This window comes from Corylus avellana, chromosome 5 (assembly GCF_965113065.1).
Source record: "Corylus avellana chromosome 5, dhCorAvel1.hap1.2, whole genome shotgun sequence".
Lineage (NCBI taxonomy): Eukaryota > Viridiplantae > Streptophyta > Magnoliopsida > Fagales > Betulaceae > Corylus > Corylus avellana.
The window spans coordinates 978,320-1,005,325 of NC_142494.1; the positions used below are offsets into that span (position 1 = coordinate 978,320).

Here is a 27,006-nt window from a genome sequence, read left to right on the forward strand (position 1 = left end):
CTCTTTTTGGTGATTGACTAAATACCCATATATTCGGTTAAAAAACTCGCTCTCTGAGCTCCTCTAGAAACTTTGCTTCTCCTCCTTCCTTTGAACTTCAGCCTGCTTCCAACCTTTCCATCATGGATCCCCCACAAACAGAAATGGAATCTCTCATTGCCCAAACTGAAGCTCTATCCTGGGAGGACCCCTCCACCCAGTTAGAAACCCTCCCCCTCAAGCAAGTAACTGATGAATATCTTCCCCTTGTAGGGCATATCATTTCTCAGAAAACTCATAACAACCAATCTGTTAATGCTTCCCTCACCAAAGCCTGGTCTTTTGCCGTCCCTTTCTCCTTTGCAGTGCTCGGACCAAATCTCTTTCTTTTCAAATTTTCAAAACAGGAACATATCACCAGGATTCTAGTTCAGACCACCTGGAATGTCAATGGTTCCCTTCTAGCTCTTCAAAAGTGGTCTCCTACTGCTACAATAGGAGAACTAATCCTGAAAGAAGTTCCTTTTTGGATACAAGTGCATGGGCTGCCACTATGCAATATGACATCCAGAAATGCAGTAGCCATTGGGAAAGGATTGGGCCATCTCCTGAAAGTTGATGAGGTCAATGGCGCAACATCAACTTTTCGTAGCTACCTCAGGATTCTGGTAGAGATAGACTCTTCAAAGCCTCTGAATCCAGGTTTCTCTTTTGCAAGACCTGATAGTGGAGTTACTTGGGTGAGCCTAAAGTATGAAAGGCTTGACGTTTACTGCACTGAATGTGGCTTGATTGGGCACAAACAGCACACCTGCCTTACTCCTCAAGCTGATAGATCACCAGCCAGGTACAAATCCTCCCTCAAAGTCAATATGTTCTCCAATCTCCTTCCCACTCAATCCTATGAACATCGTACAGTAAATACAACCCTACAGGGTTCTTCTCACGAGTTAAGCAGTGGCCATGAGTCAACCCAGCTCCAAGCTAGTCAACCTGAACACTCCCTCAAGCCTATGTCTAACCTGACATCCCATTACCCCAAGCCCTCCTCTAACACGCCACAGTCAGCTCACCACCTATCACAAACAGCCTCTCCTACCAAACATGTCAGCAATCCCACCTCCACTACTACAGGAAACACGGACATACCCCTTCACATCCCATTAAATGCTCTCTCTATTTCTCAGAAACCCATTACACCACCTGTCAACAAGTTGGATATCAACCAATATCCTGAATCCACCTTAATGGACCTTACTCCTCCCAGGCCCATTATAGCCCACTTAGACTTCTCCGCCCAACACCTTCAGCCCAAGTCTACTCAAACCCTCTCTCCTGTCCCAACGGAATTAACTGACACTGATCAGTTGGTCACTCCCGCCAAAAAAATCCACACTTCAACCAGAAAAGCTTCCCATGCCACTAAAATTCCCTCTCTCAATATCTCGGATAAAAACCAGCTCTCTAACACCAACCCCCCCATTTCCTCCCCCAGCTCTCCCTCCTCCTCTCCAAAGAATAAGAAAAGAACAAGATCAAATGTTCTGCTCACCCCCTCAAAAAAAGGTCCTGGATCTCTCACTGACCAAGAAACCCTCACACCCCAACCAAAAGACTATCCTATGCCCTTTGCTCTAGGTCTTTCTGGAAAGACCCCAACTAGAGCAATGTTCAAAGCAGCTCGCAAAGGAAAAAACAAAATGGTCATAGCAGGGGAGAATGCTGAAGTTGATGTAAACTTGAAAGGAGGCTGTGTCAAGCCTCCCCAGCACAAATGAAGATCCTTTCTTGGAACTGCAGGGGGCTCTCCAGGCCTGCTACAGTTCGTAGTTTGAGGGTGCTGATCCGTGATCACTCCCCAGATGTTCTTTTTCTCTCAGAAACCAAAACTCCCCCTCCCCAAGTATCTGCTACTTTGAACAGACTTGGTTTTTTTCAGATGTCTCAAGTAGCTGCGTGTGGTGCTAGTGGTGGTTTAGTTGTTACATGGAGGACTGGTGTGGTTCTTGATTTCTTCATCACAAATAAGAACAACATCTCTGCATGGTGTTACTCTGATCCACCACATGCTCCTTGGATTCTCTCTTGTATCTATGGCCCCCCTTACAGAAATGACAAGCAGGCCTTCTGGGATTCTTTCACCTCTGTTGGTGAATTTTTTGAGGCCCCATGGCTGTGTATTGGAGACTTCAACTCCATTTTGAACCAGTCAGAAAAACTTGGTGGCAGACCTGTTGTTAATTCTGGTAACTCCTACTTCAGAAATTTCATTAATCAATTTGGTTTGATTGATCTTGGGTTTGCTGGAAACCCCTACACTTGGTGTAATCACAGACATGGTCCTGATATCATTAAAGAAAGACTAGACAGAGGTCTAGCATCCCCAAATTGGACCCACTTACACCCCGAATACTCCCTCCTTCATATTCCAGCTTTCAACTCTGATCACAATCCCATATCCCTAAACACAAACAACCACTCCTTTTTCCTCCCAAGGCCTTTCAGATTTGAGGAGTTTTGGTCCAAAGACCCCTCTTGTGGGAAGGTGATAGAATCTGCTTGGAAAGCTCCTGTCTATGGTAATCCAGCCATCTATCTTCCCAAAAAGCTCAAACATACCAAAAATGCTCTGTTGAAATGGAATGCTTCTCACTTTGGTAACATCCAGAAAAACATAAAGGCCACTCTTCTTAAGCTTGACCAAATTCAGCAAACTCCTCCTTGCAATTTCTCTGTTGATAAGGAAATACAATTGAAGCTTGAGTTAGAGCAGCTTCTCAAGCATGAAGAGACTCTGTGGCGTTCTAAATCCAGGGATTCCTGGCTGACTTGCAAAGATCTTAATACAAAATACTTCCACACCTCTACTATCATTAGAAGGAGGTCAAATGCTGTCAACTTTCTCAAAACAGATTCTGGTGATTGGGTGTCCTCAAGGGCAGATATTGGGAGATCTTTCACCAATCATTTCACCTCTCTTTTTTCCACCTCTAACCCCATCATTGAAGTTGAAATGCTGGACCTCTTTTCAAAGGTCATCACTGAGGAGGACAACTCAATCATCTGCTCCATTCCCACTGAATTGGAAGTAATTCAAGCTCTGGCCAGTCTAGGATCCTCCAAAGCCCCGGGTCCTGATGGTTTCCCTGCCCTCTTCTACAAGAAATACTGGAGTTATGTTAAGGAAGATGTGATGAAATTTATTGGGAACTTCTTCATGAATAATCACTTGCCTAGGGAGCAAAACCACACTTTCTTAGCCCTCATTCCTAAGGTTAGTGGGTCTCATACTGCTCATCAATTTAGACCTATAAGCCTTTGTAACATTGTCTACAAAATCATCTCAAAAATCTTGGCCAACAGATTAAAACCCCTGCTCCATAAAATCATCTCCCCAAACCAGTCGGCCTTCATCCCCAAAAGAAATATCCAGGATAACACCATTCTGGCCCATGAGCTTCTTCATACTTTTAGGAGCAAGAAAGGTAAAGGGGGGTTTTTGTTTCTAAAAATGGACATGGAAAAGGCCTTTGATAGAATAGAATGGAATTTTCTTCTTGCTATCATGGAGAAACTGGGTTTCTGTTCAAACTGGATCACCTGGATTAGAGCCTGCATCTCTTCTACTTCCTTCTCCATCCTCTTAAATGGCAGCCCCTTTGGTTTCTTCTCCCCTGAGAGAGGTTTGAGGCAAGGAGATCCTCTCTCTCCTTTCCTCTTCATCATTGGCTCAGAGGTCTTCTCTAGACTGATGTACAGAGAGGAATGTGCTGGTGCTATCAGAGGTTTGAAGATTTCTAGAAACAATGCAGCTATTCATCATTTGCTGTTTGCTGATGACCTGCTCATTTTTGGCAGAGCCAACCTAGCTGAAGCCACTAGCATAAAATCTTGCCTTGAGAAGTATTGTAGATGGTCTGGCCAGAATATTAACTCCTTCAAGTCATCCATCCGTTTTAGTAAAAACACTAATCCTTCATTAATCTCCTCCATCTCAGACATATTACCATACACTTCCAACCCAACAAAGTCTCTATACCTTGGCCTGCCTATTCTGATGGGAAACTCGAAAAGAGATGCATTCAACTTTATCCTTGACAAGGTTTTAAGTAAGATGGAGGGCTAGAGAGCAAAAACACTATCCCAAGCAGGCAGACTGGTTCTTATCAAATCAGTTGCTGCTACCATTCCCTCCTATGCAATGAGTACATTTTTGCTCCCCTCTTCTTTCTGTTCTCAGCTGGATAGGAGTTTCAAAAACTTTTGGTGGGGTTTCCCTCCTGCAAAGTCCAGAAACCTCACTCTAAAAGCTTGGGACACTTTATGCATTCCAAAAGACTTGGGAGGTTTGGGAATCCGGAAGATGAGAGAGGTTAATCTTGCCCTGGTTTCAAAGCTAGGATGGAACCTCTTATGCAAGGCAGACTCGATGTGGGTGGCCCAACTCAGAGGTAAGTATCTTCACTCAAACTCTATTCTCACCCCCTCTACCCTTTCTTCTTCCTCTTGGCTGTGGAAAGGCATCACAAATTCCATTTCTGTCATTTCAAAAGGTGCCTGTCTCAAAATTCACAGACAATCCTCTCTCCCCATCTGGAGCTCCCCGTGGATTCCCACTCTAAATTCTTATATCCCCATTCCCTCTCCTCATCTGAACCAGCCTCTCCCAAACCTTTTGATCACTGACCTCTTCTCCCACACTTAAATTCCACTGAAACCTACTGGAACATCCCCTTGATAAACTATCTTTTTGATTCCTCTAGTGCTAGGGAGATACAGAAAATCAGGATTTCAAACTCTCCTTCTGAAGAGTTCATTTGGACTCCCTCCCCAACTGGTTTGTTCACCTCAAAATCTGCTTACAAGCTCATAACCACCCCAAGGATCTCCATAGCTTCCTCTCCTCTAACCCCCATCCAATGGAAAGCCCTTTGGAAACTAAAGCTGATGGATAGACTAAAATTATTCCTATGGAAAGTTGCTTGGGACATTGTCCCCTCCAAGACTAGGATCAATGTTGTGTTCCCCATTCCCCAGGCAGACTTAATCTGCCCCTTATGCAAAGTAGAAGAGGACTCTCTTCATCACCTCTTCTTCAGATGCTTTTTTGCTAGAATTTCTTGGAGATCTTCCCATTGGCCTCTTGATTCTCTGAAATGGTCCACACTTACTTTGCCAAATTGGATTATCGGTATTCTATCTCCTAACAAATATTTTGGTATCCCCTTAGTTGACACTCATCTCTTCCAAATATTTGCAACTGTTCTGTGTGATTCTCTTTGGTTTGCCAGGAATCAAGCTATTCACAATGGAGTTTTCCCCAAAGCTTCTAATTTTGCTGACAATATCATGAGGCTCTCCTTAGAACACTATGCAGCCTGGAACACCTCCTCTCAACCAATGAAAGAAAGCTGGAATCCCCCTCAACAAGGCAGTTACAAGGTCAACTTCGACATTGCTACTGCAGACCATTTCTCTGTTCAAGCTGCTGTATGCAGAGATGCTAATGGCCAAATCATCAAGACCTTGTATCAATTCAGCCCCACCTATGAGCACGGCTATGGAGAAGCTCAAGCAGCCCTGCTGGCTGCAAAACTGGCCACCTCTTTGAAGATAGAATCCTTTGTTTTAGAAGGAATTTCTGATATTGTAATTTCCTCTTTGCAGCAACCTTCCACTGTTTTGGATTGGCAAATAGCTAGCTTAATTTCGGATGTTATTTCTCTTATTCCTACCTCCTCTCACTGGGAGGCAAGGAAAGTTAACAGAAGTGCAAACTTCTGCGCCCATTACGTGGCATATTGGGCCGCGGCTAGAGTTTTCTCTGGCTGCATTCCCACCTTTTTTTCTCCTTTTTCTCCCCCCATATCCATCCCCATCTGTAGTGGAAAAGATCCACCTCCCACCCTCCCCTCCTTGTGAGGGTTGTGTTTTTGTGTTTGTAGTCCTCTTGGTTTTTCTATGAAGCAGTTTGCTACCAAAAAAAAAAAAAAAAAATACCCATATATTATAGAGGACATGCTTCTTTCAAGAATTGAGCCAGGTTTTCTCTTAATGTAAATGGAATCAATGCTTTTTTTGATATATTTTATTTCCATAAATAACAGATCTTTGCTTATACGAGGGAACAAATCATTATTTAATTTGAATTTTGATAATTACATCACATGTAGTAGTCCAACGAAAAGTTGAACTATCTAAATCAAAGGGATAGGAAAATGTGTACGTTGTATTCCTGTTGGTGTTTGTCTTCCCCTTTTCCTCTGGTTTCTTCCCAAGAAGTACTCTTTCATTGCTCTGAAGGGGAGAGGGGAGAGATACCGTCCCTACGATCGATGTACGTAGTGAGACAACCTTAATTGGATTATATGTTTGGTGAATGAATTTAACCAAAATCCGTCTCACCCAAAAGCCATCCAAGAAATCCCATATTTTGTGTATTAAGATATTTTTCATATAATGTTTTTTTAAAAAAAATAATAAATGAAATTTCAAATTATTATAGTCTTTATCTTGGAGATGGTCCACTAATGATGTTCAACTGAGGAAGTACAATACAACATATGACCATATTACATAACCTGGCCCGTCATGTGAGAATAGGGTTGTATATACCCTACTTAAAAAAATAAAAAAATAAATAAAAATAAAAATAAAATAGGTGATAGAAAGAAGATAAATATAAAAGATCCTCTTCATTTCAAATCTCCTCAATTTCATTTAGTTAGTGCATTTAGAAGAGCAAAATTTTTGGACAACATTACCTTTCTAAATGCACTAACCGAGGGAAATTGAGGGAATTTGAAATAAAGAGGATCATTTTCCCTTCATCAACCAATCATGCTTCCTTGCGATCACAATCTGCCCAATTATTACTCAAACAACAAATCCAAATCCATATCCAATCACACTATTTTCCAACCAAACTTAAATGGTGATCCAGAATTTTGACTTTCTTCAAAGATTGAAGGTTGAGAAGGCGGCTCATCAAAATTCCAACATTTCTTTGTTAATGCTATTCCACACAATCCCAAATTCCCCTCAAATGAACTATTTTCAAATGTATTAAATTGTTTACCTTGTGGTATCGGTCCCGTTAGATTATTATGAGAAACATTGAAGACTTCTAAGAATGTGAGTTGTGTTAGTTGCTGTGAAATCTCTCCTGACAATTTGGTCAGAGAAAGGTCTGATGCTTCAAGCTCTATAAGGTTTCCTAAAGATGATGGGATGTGACCCGTAATAGCATTATTAGAAAGATTGAGTAATTGGCCTCCTTTTATCCAGGTTTTTGGAATGCTTCCTTGAAATTTTTTCCTTGGTAGATCAAGTACTGATACAGAAGCTCCAAAGTTGTCCGTGCATCGTGGAAGTGGACCACTTAAGTTGTTATTCCCCAAATCACGGACTTTAAGAGAATTCAGTTTCAAAACAGATCCGGAATATTTCCAGTCAATGAATTATTTAAAATAGAAAAATAGAAAGTGTAGACCGATGGAATAGGATGTGATCCTTGAAGCAAATTGGAGCTGATATCAAGAAATTCCAATTAATGAAGGCCAAGCAAGAAAAATTGGATGTTGACCAAAGCCTGTAAGAAAGTTGTTAGAAAGCTCAAGAGCTTCTAGACTTGTAGTGCTCGTGTTCCACATCCATTATGGGACTAGGCCATTAATTTTGTTGTTAGACAAGTTTAAATACTCCAAGTCAGGTTGGTTTCTCGGGAAATTCGGAAACTCGCTCAAGTTGCACGAAGAAAATCCTAAACCTTCAAACCTTTGAAGAGTTGCATTGGTGCTGATTTCTTTAGTAAGAAATGTATGCAATGTAGTTAAATATTTGAGCATCACAAACTCATCAAACTCAACAATACCGTTAGAGTAGTTCTCAGAAAGATCAAGAAATTCAAGATCCAAGACACTTAATTGTGTGAGGTTGATAGGCCTAAAAGTAACTGGACCAATTAACCGATTGTTGCTCAGATAAAGGAAGCTCAGTTTTGGCAAGCTTACAAGCCCAAAAGCGATTGGACCTATCAATTGATTGTGTGAAATGTCAACCGAAGAGAGTTGAACGAGGTTTCCAAGTGAAGGCGGGATGCTACCCACGAAAGAGTTATTTGAAAGTCCAAGATCAATGAGTTTAGTGAGATTACCAAGTGAAGATAGAATGTTACCCACGAAAAAAATTATTCAACTAGAAAAGAAAAATTAAATTAAATTGAACAATCAGATTAGTCGTAATGTCAGTGTGCATACCGCCCCATCATTAAAGTTGTATTTTTTATTATTTAGTCTTATCTAACTTCACAATTACCAACTTATGTGTCCATCTTTACAACAAGTTTTCTTGAGAATTAAATAACTAAAATTGGGGAGATGTGCATATTGATGAGTGTTTGAATATGAATTGAGAAAGATTCAGAATAAGACAGCCGCCGTTGTCCACTGCATATATCTCTTTACAACAAACCACAACTTTCAATGAATATACTGATGAGCCAAAACAGAGTACAGGCTGTTCAGGAAATAAATTACACAATACAAAAATACATCACACAAACAAGTCACTCATAATTTGAAAAAACAGGAATATTTGAAACTACAGTTCTGGTTTTTTTTTTCTCAATAAATTAAAAACTACTTCTAACAAAACTCTTGTTGTTTAATATTTGTTCACCCATGTTGTGCCACGTGACTTTTTTGTGAACTGTCACATGAGTTTATAAGAAGTTATAGTAAAAACTGTAGTATCAAAGCATTTTCCTTTTCTCTTTTTTCTTTTTTTCCTTCCACTTCTTTTAATTGAGCCTGTTAAATTACTAGTTATCCCAAAAGTTTAAGCTTATAAAAAGAGGTAAATTTAATCACTTAACCATTACTTTAACAGAATCTATTAATTAGATCCACTAAACATCAATGGAAATGCAAAGCATTTGAGGTGGTACCTGAATATAAAATCATATTGAAAATTAGGATCAAGGTGCGTACGTCCAAGTGGTAATTCTTATCCGAGATCAAAAGAAACATATAATTTTTTTTCTTCATATAAAGTTATATTCCTTTTGAGCTAGCATCAATCAAACTTAACACAATTTAGTCTTTCTTTTTCCTCTTTCTTTTTTTTTTTTTTTTTTTTTGGGAGGGGGGTTTTTTAAATATGAACTTTAGCGCCAGCATTGATTATCATGGTCAAGGGTGAAATAGAATAAACTTTTGTTTGAACAAAGTCTGGAGACACATCGAAAATGTGTTTGCTTGAACATAGAATGATACAAACTAGGAAGACCCGAACAAAACAAACAAGCCATGTGGGTAGAAATGGTTGTATTTTTTCTGTATGGTTTTGTTGTTCTTGGATTAGGTATGGTTTTGTTGGGCATTTCTTGTTTTCTGTAGTTCTTTTGGAAGGAAGGTTCTTGATTGGATATACCAAGTGATTGGAAACGCAAATACAACCAAATATTCTACGGATTAACTCTGACATGGGAACCTTTTTACCCAGTACAATTTTTTTTTCCCAGGATTTCTAATGCAAGGTAAATAGCACGATGGATGAGCAAAATTTTGCTCATGAAGTAAAAGATAAAGCATTGAAACAAGAAACCATCTAAAGAATGTACAGAAACTACAAATAATGCATTCAGACCCTGTAATTTGGAGATGCCATTAGAATTTCTATATCAAATGCAAGAGGGTGGAAACCTTAGGATAAGTAATGCAATCTATATATAAAAGATCCCACCAAAGCATTTTACATACGAACATCTTAATGCCACACTAATCCAAAGTACTACACCAAAACAATAATGAAAAAGGAAAGAAACACATTACACACATTACACACAGAGAAATAAGATTAAAAGGGGAAAACACGGGTCTAATAATACATAAATTGCTTTGGAAAGGTATCTTGCACAAACTATTTTATTTAATTTCTGCGTCTCCTCCCACTCATTGGCCTTATTCGTAGGGTCTTCATTAACCAATCATGTTTCCTTGCGATCACTATCGGCCCAATTATTACTCCAACAACAAATCCAAATACATATCCAATCACAACTATTTTCCAACCAAATTCAAATGGTAATCCAAAGTCTTGACTTTCTCGAGAGATTGAAGGGTGAGAAGGCGGCTCATTAGAATTCCCACATTTCCTTGTCAATGGTCTTCCACACAATCCTGGATTCCCCTGAAATGATTTGTTTTCAAATGTATCGAATTGCCTCCCTTGTGGTATAGGTCCCATGAGATTGTTACAGGATACATTGAGGAATCCTAAGAAAGTAAGTTGTGTTAATTGTTGTGGAATCTCCCCTGATAATTTATTATGAGAAAGATCCAATGCTTCCAGCTCTATAAGATTTCCTAAAGACGATGGGATGTGACCAATAAGAGCATTATTAGAAAGATTGAGCAATTGAGCTCCCTTTAAATTTCCAATAGATTCAGGTATCTCTCCGACAAAATTATTGCTTGAGAAATCAATGGCCGTGAATAATTCTTGGACCTTCTCGTAGAACATACTATTGCCTTTGTTTGTCATCATCATTGAGTAAGTATAAGCCTGGGGCAAAATGTTATACCCAAAACCTTTTTGCATTTGGAAGTCTGAGTATTCTTGAATATATGTTGACAGCTGCACATTCTCAAAAATTTTGGCCTTCCAATTTTCAAGAAGTCTCAACGGTAGCTTTCCCATAAAATCATTGTGGGAGATGTCAAGGATTCGCAAGTTGGGGAACTTAAAATAGGTTTGAGGTGTCCCCATTGAACCATTGAATTTGTTTGACCGTAAAATGAGGACCTCTAAATTTGGAAGATGTCCCAACCAAAATGGAAAAATATCAATGAATTGGTTATCACTAAGATCAAGGACCCTCAGCCATGTACACTTGGCCAACAATCTCGGTAAATGCCCTTGGAATTTGTTTTGACTGAAATTTATTACCCTCAATTGGCCTCCTCCTATCCAAGTTTGTGGAATGCTTCCTTGAAATTAATTTGTTTCTTCGCAGATCAAGTACTGATAGAGAAGCACCAAAGTTGTCTAAGCAGTGCGGAAGTGAACCACTTAAGTTGTTATTTGCCAAATCAAGGACTTGAAGAAAAATCAAAGTGCAAAACAATTTTGGAACATTTCCGGTCAATGAATTATTTGAAATATCGAAATGCAAAGTGGAGACTGGTGGAATAGGAAGTGATCCTTGGAGCGAGTTTGACTCAAGATCAAGAACTTGTAAACTCGCAATGCTTTTGTTCCACATCCATTCTGGGACTTGGCCATGAATCTTATTGTTGGAGAGGTTTAAAAACACCAATTCATCTTGGTTTCTTAGAAAATTTGGAAACTAGCTCAAGTTGCACGAAGAAAATCCTATGACTTGAAACTTTTGAAGAGTTGCATTGGCACTGGTTTCTTTAGTAAGTAAAGACAATTGATTACCAGATATATCCAATGCAATTAAATTCTTGAGCTTAACAAACTCGGCAAACTCCACAATGCCGTTAAGGTAGTTCTCAGAAAGATAAAGAACTTGAAGATTCTTGAAGTTGGAGACTGAGTTTGAAATTTGACCATGAAGTTTGTTGGTGGAAAGGTCCAAGAAAAGTAATTGTGTGAGGTTCATAGGCCCAAAAGTAACTGGGCCAGTTAACTGATTGTTGCTCAAATTAATGGCTTCCAATTGTGTTTCATTCATAAGCCCAAAATGCAATTCACCACTCAAAAGGTTCTCGTCTAGATAAATGTCAATCAATTGTGGCAAGTTTACAAGCTTAGTAGGAATTGGACCTGTCAATTGATTGAATGAAATGCCTAAAAGAGAGAGTTGAGCAAGATTTCCAAGTGAAGACGGGATGTTACCCACAAAAGAGTTCACAGAAAGGTCAAGATAAGTGAGTTTAGTAAGGTTTCCAAGGGAAGACGGGACGTTACCCACAAAAGAGTTACGTCCAAGGGCAAGTTCAGTGAGTTTAGTAAGGTTACTAAGTGAAGATGGAATAGACCCCGAAAAATTGCAACCCCACAGAGACAAGTCATTTAGAAATCCAAGGTTTCCCATGGAAGCGGGTAGTTCCCTTGAGAAACTCGTGGCTGCGAGATTCAATGCTTCAAGCGGACCACTCCATGTAAAGTCAGGCAAATAACCGGTGAGGCCTTCATTGCCAATTACAGAAAGAACTCGCAAATTTGATAGCTTAAAGATGCCTATTGGAAATTCCCCGTGCAAACCACATCCACCAAGAGAGAGGAATGTTAACAAAGACAAGTTTGCCAAAATATTAGGTACCGTAGAGCTAATGTCCACCCCACTCAAATCAAGCTTTTGTAGGCGAGTCAAATTTCCAACTAGGCTTCTTAGGCTGGGCTTTTTGAGTTCCAAATGGGGATATCCAAGAAGGGGGATATCATGATAGTCTTGAGATAAATCGAGGGATGACAAGTGCGACAATTGTGAAATTTCTAACGGAATTTGACCATGAAAGTTAGACCAAGAGAGATTGAGATGTGTTAGTCTTGGAAGATCACGTACCTGGTGTGGGATATGAGAGTACGTAGTTAAAGTCATTGAAGGCAAGGTTAAGCCTTTGGAGATGAACAAGACGGAAAAGGCTGCTGGTGGAGTTAATAGAACCATATAGACAGCTACTACTGAGTTCAAGCCCAATTACATGACCCGTATCCTTGTCGCACTCCACCCCATCCCATGAGCAGCAGTCACTTTTGTCTCCTTCTACTGTCCAAGACCCAACCTTTTGACAATGAGGATAATCAGGTGGAAAATCAAACCACGACTTCATCGATGCAGATTTATGGATGATAAAGCTTTGCTTGAATTGCAACAAGGCAGAGCTCTGATCATGATGGCACAGGGGTTGCATAAAAGGAGAAGATTGACCAACTATAAGATGTAACCGTGAAAGTAAGAAAAACAAGGCCATGAAAATGAAGAGAGAAAGCGAGAAACCCATTGTGTTATATCACTGTTGGATATGCTTGGTAAATGGTAATGAAGCTCATAATATGGAGAGAGCTTTAATTTATAGGCTGGATTTCGATTTCGCTTGGCGTTGCAGCAAGCTTTTGCGAGTATGTATGTCCACTGTGCAAAGAAATGATGTGTCGGCCAGATGGTATGTACGGGCATCTATAATTGACTCTTTTGGTCATCAAATGAATAAATAAAAATTAGAACGGCCTAGAACTGGTGCTCCAAATTAAGCTGAATAGGATCAGTCTTGCGCTAGCTTGAGTAATATTGCTAATTTTTTTTTTTTTTTTCTTTGCTCCAAAATTGATATGACTTTTAAATTATTATTAGATTTATGGTAAATTATTATTGATTTTTTAAAAAAAAATATAACACTTTCAGTCATAATTATGATCATTATTTGATAATTAGCAGTTAAGTGCGCACGCGTAACACGCCTCGTCAATTGGCATCTTTTTATCTCATTTCCAACTTTTAATTATCTCATTGCCTGATTTTCTGTCATGATAATAATGATATTCAAGAAGGGGTCACAACTAATATCCACGATTAAATGGATCTTATCCCATGTACACTTTGATTTTACATCCATGGAATAAGTTTTGTGGTGATAAAAAAGATGGCACTCTTTCATAAAGAGTCCTCCACTATGAAACAATGAAGTCCTCCACTTAATTAAAAGAAGTCATCCACTAATTATTTATTACAAAGTTATAGCTTCTAGATTTCTATGCAAAGTCATTAGGATCACCTAAAGTAATTACAAAAATGATAGAAGTTTAAGAATATTAAGTAAAAATTTTGTTTTTTTTTTTTTCTTTTTGAGAAAAAAAAAAAAAAAAAAAAAGACAATTATTGTCCTTTTTTACAAATGACATGAGATAAAGTTGACGTCGTTTATATAAAAATGACCTAAACATATCGCCGGTTTTCTCTAAACGACGATATCATATTTAATATATCCTCATTTGTTCAGAAACAACTTCTAATTTCTAATTTTATCGTCGTTTCAAAAATGCAATTTACTTATTAAAGAAGGTGCGCTAGCTAGTTATATAGTTTCAACAATATTTAAAACTCAAGTTTATGATCATTTTAAATTTGAGACATTTTTTTGGTTAAATACATAATAAACATGATATGAAAAATAAAATTATGCCCCTCTTATTAAAAAATAGAGGGGAAAAAAAAAACAAAACAAAGTTGGGTCATGCGTAAGCATAAGCAGTAATGCATGGTTGGGCTCTCACTCAACTATTGTAATGGTTGGGTCATGGTTATGGGCATGACTCAACCACCCCTAACCGGGTATAATTGGGTCAATGCCCATAACCAGGGTTGGATCATGCATGTATCGCCATGGTTATGGGCATGATCCATCTCTTCTCCCCCACCCCCACCCACCAACTTCTTTAATATGTATAGGAAGGGTAGTTAATATAATTTTTGTTATTTTTTCAATAAAAAATATGAATAAATGTCTCAATTTAAAAAAATAAAAAATAAAAATAAAAATAAAAAAAGACTGAAATCTGAAATATTGGACTCACGCAACCAATATGATCATGATGTAATTAGTGTAAATTAAGTTTAAAATGATGATCATGATCTAATTAGTGTCTTTCCATAGTGTTGGAAACATCAAACATGCATTCTTCAGAAACCATTTTTGCGCATCTAAGTTTAATTTTATCTGCAGGATTTGAAGCGAACTCATATCGCAAATCAATTCCAAAATATTTCCAGTCAATGAATTATTTAAATGATAATAATTCATAACGGAGACGGTAGAATAGGAAGTGATCCTTTAAACAAATTAGACCGGAGCTATAAATCGATGAGACGAGGCCATTGTAAAATATCTTGACTCAATTTATCTTTTTATTTCCATTTATATTTAATTTTCCATTACATTATAATTTTTTTTATTATTATTATTATTATTAATTTTCTTCCTTTCTCATCGATCTCATCTATGAAAGTCATAGCTAGCATGATTATTTTTCGATGGTGCTCGTGGGTGCATGTTGTTTTCTTTCGGTAATCACTACTTTGCCCAATCATGGTCTTTATAAGTCGATACCACCAGAAGATGCACATCATGCTCTAGTTGAAGCTTTTGGAGTTGTTTTATGTGCACCTGTCATTTTGTATTTTCTCTATCTACAATAGTTTCTCTATAAATAGGGATTATTTATATTATAATTTTTATTTTATTTTTAATTTGTATTATCATTCATCATCAATAAATAAGAGCAATTTGAGATTTTCTTAATAGTCGATGTAAGTGTCTAATTCTGAACCAATCGTAAAATCTCTTGTCTCAATTTCTCTCTTTATTCCGCTTTACATTTAATTTTCCATTAAATTATGATTTTCTTCAAATTAAACTTACTGATTAACTTTACTTTGCACATCCATTGTGGTACATGGTCGTGAATGTTTTTGCCTATCTGGTCTAAACATACGAATTCATTTTGGTTTCTTAGGAAATTCGGAAACTTGCTCTAAACACATTAATGCATAATATTGTCCATTATTCAATTCTAACATGAGTAATGTTAGAAACTACATTTTTACTACACAATTATCTTACAATAATAAAGTGACAAACTCTAAATTTAGGGTAATCTAATGGTAATACGTACAATCCTCACCCACCACATTAACGTATAACGTCTATAAAGAAGTGGTTATGAAGACCAGCACATTACCAAGTAAAAAAGGGACTTGAGTCTCCCAAAAACTCAAGTTCATTATTCTATTTTAACTCTAAACAAACATGTCAATTTAAGCATCAAAGTGTCCATGATCACTCTGGAGACATGCGAATCCGGTGAATATTTTTTCTATTTTGTAAGTGGCGCGCCTATCGCCTAATTTTTTGGTTTGTTACTGTTAAATCATTATTTTGTTCTAATAGTCAATAAGAAGATGTAAATATAATTAAAGTTTTAGTACTCTCCTCACGAGTTAGACTCGATAACACTTTAGAATCTTTTAATTGAAATGGAGTAAATTATCATATATATATATAAAAGCCGAGTTTTGACGTAGGGGGTGCTTAGAATTGCGACACGTGTCCTCCTAACTCAATCTCCCACGTCTCTCTCTCTCTCCCTCTATCTCAACTTACGTTTTTTGTCTTTCTCTCTCCTCTATCTCTCCCATAATCTCTAACTCTCACTCTCCCATAATCTCTCTCTTCAATAATTTATATCTGAATTTATTTTTTTTAATTATTATTAATTGTGCTAACTCTCTCTCTCTCTCTCCTATAATTTATGTTTCAACCGTTTTTTTTTTTATTTTTTTTTTCTCACCCATAACCCAACGCACTACCTTCCTTCCAACATTCAAAACTCTTTTTGTTTTTATTTTTGCATGCCTCTTACCTTTTTTTACAAGTTACAACATCCAAAATACCAAATCACTCTCTCCATAATTTCTCTCTCCTATAATTTATGTTTTAAACGGTTTTTTTTTTTAATTTTTTTTTTCTCACCCATAACCCAACGCACTACCTTCCTTCACTACCTTCCTTCCAACATTCAAAACTCTTTTTTGAATAATTTTGTCTCTCTCCCATAATTTTGTCTCTCTCTCTCTCCCATAATTTTATATCTGAATTCATTTTTTTTAATTATTATTAATTGTGCTAACTCTCACTCTCCCATAACTTTCTCTCTCCTCTATCTCTCCCATAATCTCTAACTCTCACTCTCCCATAATCTCTCTCTTCAATAATTTATATCTGAATTTTTTTTTTTAATTATTATTAATTGTGCTAACTCTCTCTCTCTCCTATAATTTATGTTTTAACCGTTTTTTTTTTTTAATTTTTTTTTCTCACCCATAACCCAACGCACTACCTTCCTTCCAACATTCAAAACTCTTTTTTGAATAATTTTGTCTCTCTCCCATAATTTTGTCTCTCTCTCTCTCCCATAATTTTATATCTGAATTCATTTTTTTTAAATTATTATTAATTGTGCTAACTCTCACTCTCCCATAACTTTCTCTCTCCTCTATCTCTCCCATAATCTCTAACTCTCACTCTCCCATAATCTCTCTCTTCAATAATTTATATCTGAATTTATTTTTTTTAATTATTATTAATTGTGCTAACTCTCTCTCTCTCTCTCATAATCTCTCACTCTCCATAATTTCTCTCTCCTATAATTTATGTTTTAAACGGTTTTTTTTTTTTAATTTTTTTTTTCTCACCCATAACCTAACGCACTACCTTCCTTCCAACATTCAAAACTCTTTTTTGAATAATTTTGTCTCTCTCCCATAATTTTGTTTCTCTCTCTCTCCCATATTTTTATATCTGAATTCATTTTTTTTTAATTATTATTAATTGTGCTAACTCTCACTCTCCCATAACTTTCTCTCTCCTCTATCTCTCCCATAATCTCTAACTCTCACTCTCCCATAATCTCTCTCTTCAATAATTTTTATCTGAATTTATTTTTTTTAATTATTATTAATTGTGCTAACTCTCTCTCTCTCTCTCCTATAATTTATGTTTCAACCGTTTTTTTTTTAATTTTTTTTTTCTCACCCATAACCCAACGCACTACCTTCCTTCCAACATTCAAAACTCTTTTTGTTTTTATTTTTGCATGCCTCTTACCTTTTTTTACAAGTTACAACATCCAAAATACCAAATCACTCTCTCCCCATGTTTGTCTTTTAGTGCCTTTCAACATCTAAATCTCTCCACTTCAGGTTAGTGTGTTTTTCTTTTGACTTCTATTTTGTAATTGAGTATTACAAGTATTCCATAATAGCACAACCCTCTGCAAATAAATTATGATTGTTTATTTATTGTCTCTCTCTCTCTCCCATAATTTTATATCTGAATTCATTTTTTTTAATTATTATTAATTGTGCTAACTCTCACTCTCCCATAACTTTCTCTCTCCTCTATCTCTCCCATAATCTCTAACTCTCACTCTCCCATAATCTCTCTCTTCAATAATTTATATCTGAATTTATTTTTTTTAATTATTATTAATTGTGCTAACTCTCACTCTCCCATAACTTTCTCTCTCCTCTATCTCTCCCATAATCTCTAACTCTCACTCTCCCATAATCTCTCTCTTCAATAATTTTTATCTGAATTTATTTTTTTAAATTATTATTAATTGTGCTAACTCTCTCTCTCTCTCCTATAATTTATGTTTCAACCGTTTTTGTTTTTTAATTTTTTTTTTCTCACCCATAACCCAACGCACTACCTTCCTTCCAACATTCAAAACTCTTTTTGTTTTTATTTTTGCATGCCTCTTACCTTTTTTTACAAGTTACAACATCCAAAATACCAAATCACTCTCTCCCCATGTTTGTCTTTTAGTGCCTTTCAACATCTAAATCTCTCCACTTCAGGTTAGTGTGTTTTTCTTTTGACTTCTATTTTGTAATTGAGTATTACAAGTATTCCATAATAGCACAACCCTCTGCAAATAAATTGTGATTGTTTATTTATTGTATTTGCATGTTCATTTCTTTTTTTTCCTTTTTTTTTTCCCAGTCTGTATGTGTGTATGTTTTTTCTTTAATAAAAATTGTAATTTCAGACTTCATAAGTAATACTCTGTTTCTATTTATGTTTCTACCATTTTTTTATTATTATTATTATTACTTTTTTTCTCTCCCATAACCCAACGCATGTTATTTTATTTTATTTTTTTGCATAATATCTCCATTTCAGGTTAGTGTGTTTTTGTTTTGACTTCTACTTTGTAATTGAGTATTACAAGTATTCAATAATAGCACAACCCTCTGCAAAAACTAATTTAGTTAAATTAGTTTGTTATTGAGTATTATTTGTATTTAAGAATCAACATTTCTTAAGACCCGTTGTTGTTTTTAAATACAGCAATAAAAATGTTTAAAAATCATGAATTTTATTTATATGGTTTCTTTACTTTATTTGTATGTGTGTATGTTTTTTCTTTAATAAAAATTGTAATTTCAGACTTAAATTAATTTTTTTAAATATTTTATTATGCTAATGAAAGGTTATATTGTGTTTTTGTATTGTTAATCCGGATTAACAATTTAACTGTATTTTCTTTTTGTCAGTTTTGTCTTTCAGTGCCTTGCCACATCCGAAACTCATTTTACTAAGCGAACAATCTCTCTCTCTCTCTCAGTTTTGTTACCATTCTTCAGGTTAGTATGTTTTTGTTTGACTTTTAGTTTGTTATTGAGTATTATTTGTATTTAAGAATCAACCTTTATATTGTGTTTTTGTATTGTTAATATGAATTAACGATTTAACTGGATTAACGATTTACAGGTGATTGGTTTTGCATTCTTTGGAAATAATTTGCAATAGGTGTTGAGGTATTTTCATTATTTTTCTTAAGTTTTTCATTAGTTTGTTTACTTTGTTTTGTACCATTAACTTCTTTATGTTGTGAGTATACAATTTTCTCCATACATTTTGTATGTATTATATTGCTTTATGTTGATTATACTCTTTAGTTAAAATAATATTATATATTTTATTTAAATTAGTTTGTTATTGAGTATTATTTGTATTTAAGAATCAACCTTTCTTAAGACCCATTGTTGTTTTTAAATACAGCAATAAAAATTTTAAAAAATCATAAATTTTATTTATATGGTTTCTTTACTTTATTTTGTATCATTACTTTATTAAACGATTTGCAGGTTCAATTTTCTTTAATTAAAATTGCATTTTAAGAATTAAGATAATATATTTATAAAAATATATTATTGTGCTAATGGAACATTATAATGTGTTTTTATTTGAGTTTTGTGTTTTATATTGTTAATCTAGATTAACAATTTTATGAATTTTTTTTTTTTTTCATAATGTTCATATATCAATATATAGATATGAAATGCATGTTTTTTGTGTTACTTTGATAAAAATAGATCAACCCTCTTAAAAAACAACTAAAGAAAGCAAAAAAAAAAAAAAAAAATGTAATTGTTTTTGTGAACTTTATAAATGAAGTGTTATATAATTATACTTTTTAGTTGAAATATTGAATTAAATGATACGATTTAGAAATTTATTTTAAAAATAAATCAATCGTTCAATTTTATTGTTTATTTAAAAAACATAAACAAACTAGATGTTTTGTCTCCCATTGATATATCTTAAGTTTTATTATTAACATAGAATATATCAACCTTTTTTAACAGCCAATAAACTGTTGTTGTTTTTAAAGACAACAATTAAAAAAAAAATTAAATCTCTTAATTTTATTTATATAGTTTCTTTACTTTATTTTTTATTATTAATTTATTTACTTTATTTTGTATCATTTTTTTTCTGTATATATTTGTGTATGTTCAATTTAGAATTACGATAATAATTTTTATTTATTTATATTTTATGATTTGGTATTAACACTATTTTGTCTCTGTCATGTTTTTTTTTTCTTCAATTAGTACTCTTTTTTTTATGATTTAGATAAAAATTGCAACTTCATAAGTAATACTCTGTTTCTATTTATGTTTCAACCGTTTTATTATTATTATTATTATTATTATTTTTTCTCTCCCATAACCCAACGCATGTTATTTTATTTTATTTTTTTGCATAATATCTCCACTTCAGGTTAGTAATTGAGTATTACAAGTATTCAATAATAGCACAACCCTCTGCAAAAACTAATTTAGTTAAATTAGTTTGTTATTGAGTATTATTTGTATTTAAGAATCAACATTTCTTAAGACCCGTTGTTGTTTTTAAATACAGCAATAAAAATGTTTAAAAATCATGAATTTTATTTATATGGTTTCTTTACTTTATTAAACGATTTGCAGGTCCAATTTTCTTTAATTTAAATTGCATTTTCAGAATTAAGATAATATATTTTTAAAAGTATATTATTGTGCTGATGGAACATTATAATGTGTTTTTATTTGAGTTTTGTGTTTTATATTGTTAATCTGGATTAACAATTTTACAAAAAAATTTACACTATTTTTTGTGTTCATATATCAATATATAGATATGAAATGCATGTTTTTTGTGTTACTTTGATAAAAATAGCTCAACCCTCTTAAAAAAACAATAACAAAATAACAAAAAAAAAATGTAATTGTTTTTGTGAACTTTATAAATGAAGTGTTATATAATTATACTTTTTAGTTGAAATATTGAATTAAATGATACGCTTTAGAAATTTATTTTAAAAATAAATCAATCATTCAATTTTATTGTTTATTTAAAAAACATAAACAAACTAGATGTTTTGTCTCCCATTGATATATCTTAAGTTTTATTGTTAATATACAATATATCAACCTTTTTTTTTCGGCTGATAAACTGTTGTTGCTTTTATATACAACAATAAAAAAAAAAATTAAAAATGTAAAATTTTATTTATATAGTTTCTTTACTTTGTATTGTAAAGTTAATTTTTTAAAGGAATTGCATGTTCAATTTCTTCTTTTTTCTTTTAGTCTGTATGTGCCTGTTTTTTTTTTTTTTTTTTTTTCCCTCCAATTAGTATTCCGTTTGTATGTTTTTTCTTTGATAAAATTTGCAACTTCATAAATAATAATCTGTTTCTATATATTTTTCATTCTTCTTCTGAATTTTTTTTTCTTTGTTTTTGTAACATTAATTTCTTAATTTTCCTAATTTCGCTTTCCAGGTATCATTTATTATGCATTATAATATTATGTAAATTGTATCTTAAATTAATGTCTGTAACTATTGAATACAGGTGATTGCTTTTGCGTTCTTTGGAAATAATTTGCAATAGGTGTTGAGGTATTTTCATTATTTTTCTTAAGTTTTTCATTAGTTTGTTTGCTTTGTTTTGCAGCATTAATTTCTTTATATTGTGAGTATACAATTTTCTTGATACATTTTGTATGTATTATATTGCATTATGTTGATTATACTATCAGCTGAAATAATATTATATATTTTAGTTCAATTTGATGTACTAAATGATAGGATTTATAGATTCGTCATTAATTTTTTTTCCTCGCAAATATGCAATAGGAAAATAGAAACAAAATGGAAAATACTAGACTTTCACGACATCGAAGGCGGATGATTATGAATGCAAAAAAATCTAGGCAAGTTAGGGATTGCGACAACGTTCAACCAACGAATTCAATTGGTCAAAGTATGACAAATAATAGGAACGAAATGGAGAATGGGAGACGTTCACAACATAAACGACGTAAAACAAATCAAGGAGTTATTAGTGTGGATAACGGAAGTGGCTCTAGCGAAGTTAGGGATGTCAACTGCGTTCAACCAACATATTCAACTGGTCAAAATATGACAGAAGGTGGATGCAGCTATGGTTCAGGCACAGAAGATATTACAAGTAAATGACTTAACTAAATTTTTTTGATAAAAAATATGAAAAGCTTAGAACAACGTTAAATTTAATCCAACATTTCTTTCTTTCTTTACTTCTATTTCATACAGGGAAATTTGTTGAACCTTGGAATTTTGGTGAACCATCATGTGTATGTGAATATTGTGGTGCAATAGTATGGTATGAAGAAAGAACAACAAAATCTAGGAAGCCTCCTAATCCTAAATTTTCTCTATGTTGTATGGAAGGTCAAGTCAAGTTGCCTTTGCTTAAGAAACCACCTATTATTCTTGAAGACTTGCTAAATCCTGCTGGTGGGCAGCGTTCAAAAAACTTTAAGGCACAAATAAGAAATTATAATTCTATGTTTGCTATGACATCAATGGGTGGGAATGTGGATAATAGTATTAACGATGGAAGAGGTCGTTATATTTTTCGCCTTAATGGTCAAAACCACCATAGAATTGGATCATTACTCCCAGGTGACGGCTTGAACCCGCGTTTTGCGCAATTATATTTTTACGACACTGAAAATGAAGTTCCAAATAGAATGAATTCCTTGAATCGCTCTGACAATAACCTTGACCGATCTATTGTTGATGTCCTGGTCCAAATGTTAGATGAATCAAATGTATTGGTGAAGATCTTTCGTATGGCTAGAGATCGTTTTAGAGAAGATAATGTCCACCACTTAAGATTACGTATTATTGAATCACGATCAACCGATGGAAGAGAGCACAATCTTCCCACATGTTCTGAAATTGCTGCAATTATCGTCGGTGACATTGGTGTTGAGAATCCACACCGTGATGTTATTGTGGATTATAAAGAAGGTGGATTACAGAGGATCAACGAGTTGCATCCATCGTATATGGCATTGCAGTATCCTCTTCTATTTCCATATGGAGAGGATGGATTTAGGCTTGGCATTTTACATAGAAGTGTTAACGGAACTAGACATAACACAAAAAGTTATGTAACAATGAGGGAATACTATGCATACCGGTTGCAAGAACGTCAAGGTGAAGGAAATACTTTGATATATGGTGGCCGCTTATTTCAGCAGTTTGTTGTTGATGCATACACATGTATTGAAGGAATGCGGCTTATGTGGGTAAGACGTAACCAAAGTGCATTGAGGATTGAATTGTATAGTGGTCTTAGGGATGCAGTTATGAGAGGCGATACCACCCCTGCATCTATTGGGAAAAGAATTGTTTTGCCTTCGACTTTTACGGGAAGCCCAAGATATATGATTGAGAATTATCAAGATGCAATGGCAATTTGTAGATGGGCAGGCTATCCTGATTTATTTATTACTTTCACTTGCAATGCGAAATGGCCGGAAATTGAAAGCTTTCTATCTATGAATCCTGGTCAGAAACCTGAGGATCGACCTGATATACTTGCAAGAGTCTTTAAGATCAAGCTCGATCAGCTATTATATGACTTAAAGCATGGACGACACTTTGGGAGATTACTAGCTGGTATTCTAAACTAACCATTTTTGTTATCTTCTAATTTTTAATTTTTATACCCAACATAATTAAATTTTATTGTGCTTACAGTTGTCTACACTATTGAATACCAAAAGAGAGGATTGCCTCATGCTCATATATTGCTTTTTCTACATCCCGAGGACAAACATCCAACACCAGTAGAAATAGATAGGATAATCTCCGCAGAAGTGCCAGATTTGAACAAAGATCCTCAAGCTTATGATGTTGTCAAACAATTTATGGTACATGGTCCTTGCGGCTCTATAAATCCAAAATCAAGTTGTATGATTGGCAACAAATGTAGCAAGCATTTTCCAAAGAGATTTTACTTTGAAACTACAGTTGATGAAGATGGCTTTCCAGTGTATAAAAGGAGGAACAATGGAAGATTTGTTGAAAAAAATGGTGTCAAACTTGACAATCGATTTATAGTTCCTCACAATATTGACTTATTGGTAAAATATCAGTCACATATAAATGTTGAGTGGTGTAATCGTTCAAGGTCTATCAAGTACTTATTCAAATATATAAATAAAGGACATGATCGTGCAACTCTAATTCTTGAAGAAAATCTACACGTCGATGGATCTACTGGAATACAACATGTGATAGATATTGATGAAATAAAAGCATATTTAGATTGCAGATATGTGTCGGCTATAGAGGCATGTTGGAGAATCTTTCAGTTTGAAATCCATTATCGAGAACCTGCAGTTGAGAGATTAAATTTTCATCTTGAAAATGAACAACCAGTCATGTTTGATGATTCAGATTACTTAGATAATGTTTTGAATCAACCGAATATTAGAAAGACTAAATTTACTGAATGGATGAAAACAAATGCTTTGTATGAAGAAGCAAGAGAATTGACTTATTCTGATTTCCCTTCCAAATGGGTTTGGCGCAACAAAGACAAGGAATGGAAATTGAGGAAGCAAAGATTATGTGTAGGACGGATATTCTACTCTCATCCTGGAAGTGGTGAACGATTTTATTTGCGAATGTTGCTTAACATTGTTAAAGGACCTCGGTCTTTTGAGGAAATAAGAACTGTAAATAGTGTGTTGTACCCAACTTTCAAGTCAGCATGTTACGCTCTTGGTTTGCTTGATGATGATAAAGAGTGGCATGAAGCTTTAAATCATGCGTCGTATTGGGCTTCAGGGAAGCAACTTCGTGAACTTTTTGCAACAATGTTGATTTTTTGTGAGGTTGCCGACCCTTACAAACTATGGATTTCAAATTGGAAATTGTTATCTGAGGATATTTTGCAGCGAGAAAGAAGAATTTTACGATATAATGACCTACATCTTAGTGACTCGCAATTACAAGACTATGCACTTTGTGATATCGAACGGTTATTGAACAAAAATGCAAGGTCTTTGAGAGAATTTGAGACAATGCCATATCCAAACACATTACTTCTTAGTCAAAGTAGCAATAGATTATTGCAAGAAGAATTGGATTATGATAGGGTTGTTTTGGCAGAGGAGCATATCAAACTTCTTAAGGGTCTAAATTATGAACAAAGAAAGATATATGATGCAGTAATTGGATCAGTCATAGAAAAAAAGGGTGGTGTTTTCTTCGTTTATGGACATGGCGGCACTGGAAAGACTTATCTATGGAGAACCTTGATATGTCGATTGCGCTCAGAAGGGAAAATAGTCATTGCAGTTGCATCATCTGGGATTGCAGCATTGTTGTTACCTGGCGGAAGAACTGCTCATTCAAGGTTTCAGATACCGATTAATATAACAGATAGCTCAACTTGCGGGATTAAGCAAGGTTCACAACTTGCAAACCTAATGGCAAGAACGGATCTAATAATTTGGGACGAAGCGCCTATGACTCATCGAAATTGTTTTGAAGCTGTTGATCGTTCACTAAGAGATATTTTACGTTTTAGTGATCCACAAAGTGAAGAAAAACCCTTCGGAGGAAAGACAATTGTTCTTGGTGGTGATTTCCGACAAATATTACCGGTTGTATCTAAAGGCCGAAGAGAAGAAATTGTTGAGGCATCAGTTAACAGGTCTTCATTATGGAAGTATTGTACAATTTTTACTTTGACAAAGAATATGAGACTTGAACAAAATCCCGATGATAATGCAGCAAAAGAATTTGCAGAATGGATTTTGAAAATAGGTGAGGGCGAATTAGATGATAGCGAAGGTGAAGCATTGATTAAGATACCATCTGATTTACTAATTCCACATGGTACTCATCCTATTAATGATATTGTGGATGCTATCTATCCCGAGTTGCAAACTAAATACACCGATGCAAAGTATTTAGAAGATAGAGCAATTTTAGCTCCAACAAATGATGCCGTGCAAGACATAAATGACTACATAATTGATCTTATTAACGAAGGTGAAGAAACATATCTCAGTGCAGATTCAATATGTAAAGCTGCAAGCAACATTCAAGACCAAGAGCTTATGTATCCAGTAGAATTCTTAAATTCATTGAAGTTTTCCGGTATTCCAAATCATAAACTCAGGCTCAAAGTTGGAATCCCTATAATGTTACTTCGTAATTTAAATCAGAGTGCTGGACTTTGCAATGGTACTAGACTTTTGGTTACTCAATTATCAAAGTGGGTGTTAGAAGCTAAAATCATATCGGGAACTCATGTTGGACATAAAGTATTCATTCCACGAATACTTTTATCTCCTTCCGATTCTAAATTGCCTTTTGTACTGAAAAGAAGACAATTTCCAGTATCTATTTGCTTTGCTATGACTATTAATAAAAGTCAAGGCCAGTCATTGCAACGTGTAGGCCTTTTTCTACCTAAACCTGTCTTCAGCCATGGTCAATTATATGTCGCTATATCCAGGGTTACAAGTAGAAATGGCCTTAGAGTATACATTGCAGATGAACATTATGATGACCAATTTCATACAAAAAATATAGTATACAAGGAAATTTTCAACAATTTACCTAGAGGTAACATTTAGTATAAATTTGAGTCTTACATTGTAGCTTGATTTGAAATGCCGAGATTTTTTCCTAGAAATATAAGTAAACCTAACTAATATAAATTGTGTGCAGGTACGGAATCATATCAACATGACTTACACACCTCTGAATCAAATATCAACCGAGAAAGACTCATGGAATGTGAAAGTTAGAATAATAAGGATGTGGGATGCAGTTAACGTAGCAAATGGCAATGAGCTTATCAGCCTTG

General features: G+C 34.8%; 1 protein-coding gene and 2 pseudogenes across 1 annotated transcript; 1 reads left to right on the forward strand and 2 right to left on the reverse strand.

Moving 5' to 3' along the window:
• Window positions 1-9,909: 9,909 nt before the first annotated feature.
• On the reverse strand, window positions 9,910-12,953 carry LOC148585192 (receptor-like protein 33 pseudogene; annotated as a pseudogene).
• Window positions 10,750-12,953, reverse strand: LOC132180666 (receptor like protein 27-like; annotated as a pseudogene).
• A 9,177-nt stretch (window positions 12,954-22,130) lies between these two features.
• Window positions 22,131-26,947, forward strand: LOC132169399 (uncharacterized). Its single transcript, XM_059580435.2, has 4 exons — window positions 22,131-22,314; window positions 22,419-23,795; window positions 23,877-26,762; window positions 26,868-26,947. The coding sequence occupies exons 1-4, from the start codon at window positions 22,131-22,133 to the stop codon at window positions 26,945-26,947; spliced, it is 4,527 nt and encodes a 1,508-aa protein (XP_059436418.2).
• Window positions 26,948-27,006: the final 59 nt, after the last annotated feature.

Bases quoted from the DNA above. Each gene is read 5' to 3' on its own strand.
- LOC132169399 (XM_059580435.2), top strand. From the start codon at position 22,131: ATGGAGAATGGGAGACGTTCACAACATAAACGACGTAAAACAAATCAA. The intron at 22,315-22,418 runs GTAAATGACTTA...TATTTCATACAG, and splicing joins AGGCACAGAAGATATTACAA to GGAAATTTGTTGAACCTTGG. The intron at 23,796-23,876 runs GTATTCTAAACT...TTGTGCTTACAG, and splicing joins CTTTGGGAGATTACTAGCTG to TTGTCTACACTATTGAATAC.